General features: G+C 44.2%; 1 protein-coding gene across 2 annotated transcripts in view; it reads left to right on the top strand.

The window, feature by feature from the left end:
• Positions 1–589: 589 nt before the first annotated feature.
• Positions 590–6,000, top strand: part of AASS (aminoadipate-semialdehyde synthase) — a 59,032-nt gene continuing 53,621 nt past the window's right edge. Inside the window, exon 1 of one of the 2 annotated variants that reach the window (XM_025865718.2) lies at positions 590–727. In XM_025865718.2, the coding sequence (XP_025721503.2) occupies positions 590–727 (138 nt within the window). The remainder of the gene's footprint in view (positions 728–6,000) is intronic. The other variant, XM_073899132.1, reaches the window with a different exon arrangement.

Genomic DNA, 6,000 nt, shown 5'->3' with positions numbered 1-6,000 from the left:
TGGGCGTCTGGCATTTCTTCAGCCTCTAGTGCTGAGGCTAGTCTTCATGAAGTGCATTTCTCCCTGTCCCTCTAGGGCCACTTAAGACTTTTTAAGAATATAGACTTTGCCATATACACATAAATTCTTAATATTTATTGGATGTGGATACACTACGTTTAATTTCCTAGTCTCAGTTTGTTGGACTCTAAAACTGTTCTAAGAACCGTCATCTGGCTTCACAGGCTTATTATGAAGCTGTGAAACTCTTCGAAAAGTGTGTATGGCTAAACAAACATAATAGACATGCGTTCGCAACTTTTTTCCAGGAGATACACACATCTCTCTAGGTATAATGCCTGTACTATTTTCGTCCTCTGCGTCTCCGCCTGTCCTCTGCTACGGACAGTTACAAACTTGGTCAATAACTGTCCTAGGAGGACGTGATGCCCCCAGCTAAGGACGCACGCAGGTCAGAGATCAAGAAGGCAGAGATTTTCGGGGAGGAGCAGGGGCAGGGCATGACTTAGCACCTGGCAGCGCCGCCGATTGGCGGAGGAGAAGGTTGTTCCCTCAGGGCGGCCGCTGATTGGCTGCGGGAGGAAGAGGCATGACGTCCTCAGAAGTTGAGCAAACACCTCCTCCTCCCGGCCCCCATCCCAATTTCTGCTGGGAATTCGGAGCCTTCCCTTTCCGGACCCAGGAGCTCGAACGCGGCAGGACCGGTCGGAACCTTAGAGAGGACCAGGTGAGGAGGGCCGCCCGGAGGGGGGCTGAGCCGACGGGCGGTGGGCTCAGCCGGCGAGATGCGCTTGGAGATCGCCGGCGAGGCTGGGACTGTCCTGCGAGAGCGGCGGGCGAGCTCTGCCTCCTACGCCTTGCGTCGCGGGCCACCCGGCGACTCCGCGGAACCCAGCGGTTGCCCGGACGGGCGAGGGAGAGAGTGGGGAGCTTTTGGGCCTCCCTTGCGAGCGTTTCCCTTGGAGCGAGGGAGGGCTGTCGGCGCAGTTCTGGAATTTCTGAATAGAAAAGGGAAGGGATGGCAATTAAAGTTTTTTTTCTTTTTTCTTTGCTCTGTCTCTCTCTCTCTCTCTCTCTTTTTTGGCGGGGAAGCGGGAGCGGTTGCTGGGGAGTAAAGGATAGGGGTGGAAGCTGCAGAACGAACACCCTGTTAATTTTCGGACTGCACGCTTATTTAGGTCGGCTGGCTGCGCGGTGTGGTTGATGGAGATTTTGGGGGGCAGTCCTCTTCCTTAATCCCAGCTTTCTCTTTGCGCGGTTGCCGGACGACCTTTCCAGCTCTGGCCTGCTTAGCCAAACTCTGATCACAAACTCCCAGCCCTGACCATCTCGGGCTGGCCATTCTCTTTGAGATTGGGACTCCCCCCCCCCCCCCCCCCCCCAGCAAACTGCTGCTCCTTGGCTACACTGTAACAGACCAAGAAGGTGTAAGAAATTTGGGCACCCTGAATATCAGCGACTCCTGAACTCCTGAGACCCTGCAGGGGCTGCGAGGCCAGTGTGAGCACTTAACGCAGAAAGGGGCCCAAGCAGACGCAGTTCGTTGTTACTCTGCCCGATTGAGTTGGGCTAAGTGCCCTGACAACTTACAGAAGTGATGTCCTTTTCAGACAGTGATTTCAGGGGAGTGGGAGCGGGGAGGGGAGAGGAAGGAAGGAAGGAAGGGAGAGAGAGCGTTCAGTAACCTGAACAAAGGTGAACATTTTTTGATATTGTGGGTCATCAGTTATCAAAATGTGGGGAAGGTGAAGCTGTAATGATGCGGATGTAGCTACTCATGGGACTGAAGGATCATTTACTCAGGCCGTAGCTTTCACATACTTTATGGTAAAAACAAAAGTCAGCAGTAGCACTTTGCATGGATGCCTATATGTCTGCGTGTATATTTTGTCACTTGCACTCCCCCCCCACCCCCTTTCCCATGTAGATGAGTGAATCTAGGGGTATATGACCTTCTGGCAGTGTAGACTTGTGCCATTCTGCAAAGTGAGTTAGGAGGACAGAGATTTAGGCCAACAACTTTCCCTAGTGACTTTCCCACTCTCCAGAAAATCATAATTGTTTTCAGTCTCACTTGCTACTGGTGACAGCATTATCAGAACTTTATTTTGATTTATTTGCAATGGAACCCTCCTACCCGCCCCCTCTCCTCTTCCCAAGCTTTTAAGCCTTAACAGACCTTAACAGCTCAGGATTTTGGAAGTGATCTTTGGTGTGTATGCAGTGCCCCTTTAACAGAAAAGTTGTCATTTTTCCAAATATTCTTTTATTAATTATCTCATAGAAATAACATTGCAAACTGTGGAAAGTGTTCTTGGTGAGAACACAAATTGTATGGAATTAAGTAACGATACATTTGGCATGGGGAATAACAACATTATTACTGTTTTCATTGAATCTAAGAGGCCATCGGTTGTAAAATACATCCCTATTTCAGGGATGCTAAAATGTGAAAAATGTGTCGTAAATTTAATGAAATACAGTATTAAAATGGTAGGTTATTTATCTTGAACACCCAGGCCAGAAGGGTGAAGTTGAGGGAAGGGCTTACTGGGCTCCATTTTGTTTTCCTTGACAAATGAAAAGAGGAAGGGCGTGGTCAATGTGGAGCCATTGTGAAGGCCTTACTACTGTGTAACAAAGAGAAAAGGAAGGTAGTGTTTTCTATTAGTGGCGTGGCTGTGCTCACCTTTGAGGAGTAGGCAGGCTTGGGGCCTTCTTCGGTTCTTGACATTTATTGAGCATTAATGGCATGCAAGATAGTACTCAGTACTTTATGCATATTAGCTCAGGTAAACTTCCCAGTAGCCCCGAGAGGTAGATACTAATATGAATCCATTTTGCAGATGAGGCACAAACAGGTGAAGTTATGTACCAAGGTCACAGAGTAAGCATTTATAGTTTAGCAAAAAGACAGATGAGCAGATAAACATTTTGGATTAGACTCCAATTTAAAATTAACTTTGCATTCCATCTCAATGATACTAAATTTGTGGGCTAAAGACCAGAAGAGTCACGGGTCTTAGATCTCTGGATGACTTTGAGTAGCTGCTTGAAAACATGTATATTCTTCGACAATATTAGTAGATTCCCCCTGCCCCAAGTCTGCTGTTTTTGTTTGTTTTTTAACCTATGGTTAACAGTTTTATAAGGAGTTTAATGTGGAAGCATTAAAAGAATGTACATATGCAACAGGAGGTGAAAGTCTGGAGGATGGTGTTGCTGCTTGCCCAAGCCTTGTTCTAGCCAGCCTTGGGGTTGGGAGGCATTTGGATTAGTTCTAGGCTATCACGAGGTGTTCTATTAATTTGGAACCCTTTTGGGCATCTCCAGGATTATTATGGTCTGGAAACCAAGTATGTAGTATGGGCCAAGACTCATTGCCATGGAGCTGTGGTCCTCTGCTCTTGAAGGTAACTTTTCCTTAGATATAATCTTTTATAAATACATCTCACAAAATCTTCTCTGGTTCCTTTATGTGATTTAGGGTGGTGATATACTCAGTGATCATAGTTCATTTCATAGTAACTGAAAGAAAATGGTGGGGAATGTATGGAATTCTAGGCTTGCTCTATCATCTGTATCTCTAATGACCATTTTCCTTTTCACTTCTTTGAAAAGGTTAGAAAATACCAAGGACATTTAAGGGTGTCCTCCCTCTGCCCCATTCTCATGTATACATTGCAAAGATAGGTAATTTGTAAATTAAAGGAAGTTCTTAAGTTTTTTCCGCGTTGAAAGATGGTAAGAGAGGTATGGTGGTTATCATAGAGTATGTTCTATTGCTAAGTCCATCCACTCATTGTCCTCCTATCTCAGTACATGTCTGTGGAATTCACTATAATACTTCTGTGACTTTTTAGAGTTATTTCAAGTTCCTGATTAAAAATGTATACTTTAGTGCTGTTCTTGGTTTACAAAAACATAGAGAAGAATCTTCTAAATTTCATTTTTATGATACTAGGAACGTTGGCGTTTTATGTGTTGAAGGAAAAAGACTGTTTAGAAATTGTCAGGGGAAACGTCTTATTTCCCTCTGCTGACTATGTGACACTTCTATTCCTACCCTTTCTCTTCTGTTCCTCCTCCTTATTTTCTCTAATTCTTTCTTTGTCTCTTCATCGCCTTTTCTTGCTTTCCCACCTCCTCCTTGCTCATCCTACAGGCTGTCATTAGCACTGTCAAGTGGTCTCGCTAGAGCGAGTAGGTAAGCCAGGGGTCTTCCTGCTTTGTTTCACTGAAAGCATTGTCAGAAATATACCTCATGTTTACTTCCTGATATTCTTGGAAGAGCCCACAAAATTCAGGACAGCGAAATCCAAAACAGCCCACCTAGGCATTTCCATGAAATACCAGACACCTGCCGTGCCCTATCTAAGAGCAATTAAGAAATCCTCACTACTGCCGATTTCTTGATGACCTTAGAAGGAAATGAATTGTGGGCCTGGAAAGATCCATGTTGAGGCCAAATTTCTAAGTTCAAGCAATTACTAGCACAGTAGTACCTGCTACAGTTAAATCTCTTGTTCTAAGCACCCAGAAACCTAGAATTTACCTTGGCCATGACTCAGGAAGGATTTTCAGTGGCACATAGGATCGACGGAAGCACTCCATGCTGGGGAGATAACTGATCACTTACGCTATTAAAGTCGATGCCATATGAATCTAATTTATTTCTAAAATGAGCTGGCAGCAGTAACAATACATCAGATCTACATGGTGTGGATCTGTAGGCTTTGGCGAAGAGAAGAATCCTGAGTGTTAAATATTAACCTAGGAATCCTGCTTCGGCTTAGAAGCAACAACTCTAGGCAGATTCCAGTTCAGTTTTTTCACCTGTAAAATAAAGATAATAATAGTATCTACTTATTAAGATTTTTGCAAGGAGGAAATGAAATAATGTCTGGAAAGTGTTCAGCATAGTGTTTGGCATATAAGGTTAAATCAATGGTAATTATTGTTACATTTATTTAAAAACAAAGTTAGAATTATGATTTGAGAATTCCCTACAAAAAGTGAAAGTGAAAGCAGCTTCCCAGAGAAACTTCAGAGGATCACTTCCTGCTACGCTTCTTTTCTAGTCTACAGAAAGTCTGCCTTTGCAAATACATATGTGTGTATTATATGTGTGTATGTGTCTGTGTCTCCTCCCACACCATATCCCCAACCCCCAGACAAGGGAGGTAAGGAGGAAGTGGAGGGATGGTCACTGAGTGAGGTGAGGCTGTGATTATAAATCAAGTTTGAGCTGAGGAGAGACACTAAATTATCTGAACGTCTTCCCTCATATTGGCTCCAAGAATTGCTACTAAGAATAGGGGATGCAGGGTCACTTGGTCACCTATGGTATGTGAAATAGAGCCCCGTGGGGAAGATGGGACCCTTTCTAGGCTCATCTGTGTGTTCAGAAAAACTCACTTGTCTTGGAATTGGTTTTATTTAAGAATCTTAGGGATTTAAGTCCTAGGGGATTGTTGCAGTTTTTCCTTTGGTTTGGGGGAGAATAAGTGCTATGGACTTGGGCTTGAGTTTGGGCCTAATATAATCTCTTTTAAAAACAAAACTGTATAGGGGCGCGTGGGTGGTTCGCATCCGACTCTTGATTTCTGCTCAGGTCATGATCTCAGGGTAGTGAGATAAAGCGCTGTGCTGAGCTCTGTGCTGAGTATGGAGCCTGCTTGGCATTCTCTTTCTCCCTCTGCTCCTCTCCACTGCTCACCCATGCTCTTTCTCTTTCTCTCTCTCTCAAAAAAAGAATTGTAAAAACAAAACTGTATAAATAAACCAAAAATTAGTTAGAATATATAGCAATCTTTTAGTAAAATATTGCTCATCAGTATTTTGGCCAAGTGACAGTTAGCCGGAGCTGCTTTCATCCGCGTGTTTGCTTGCTGTGTGTATTATTTTTCTTACGTCCCTCTTTCTAAAGGCTTCTTAGCTGATGTCCTCGCTGGTAGCTTTGTTCTTTTAGTCTGCTGTGTTGTGAGTTGACCTATACAT

Source organism: Callorhinus ursinus, unplaced genomic scaffold, assembly GCF_003265705.2.
Source record: "Callorhinus ursinus isolate GAN/ISIS: 27379988/994484 unplaced genomic scaffold, GSC_fseal_2.0 scaffold12, whole genome shotgun sequence".
In the NCBI taxonomy this organism is placed as follows: Eukaryota; Metazoa; Chordata; class Mammalia; order Carnivora; family Otariidae; genus Callorhinus; species Callorhinus ursinus.
This window is presented reverse-complemented; position numbering and strand designations above follow the sequence as displayed.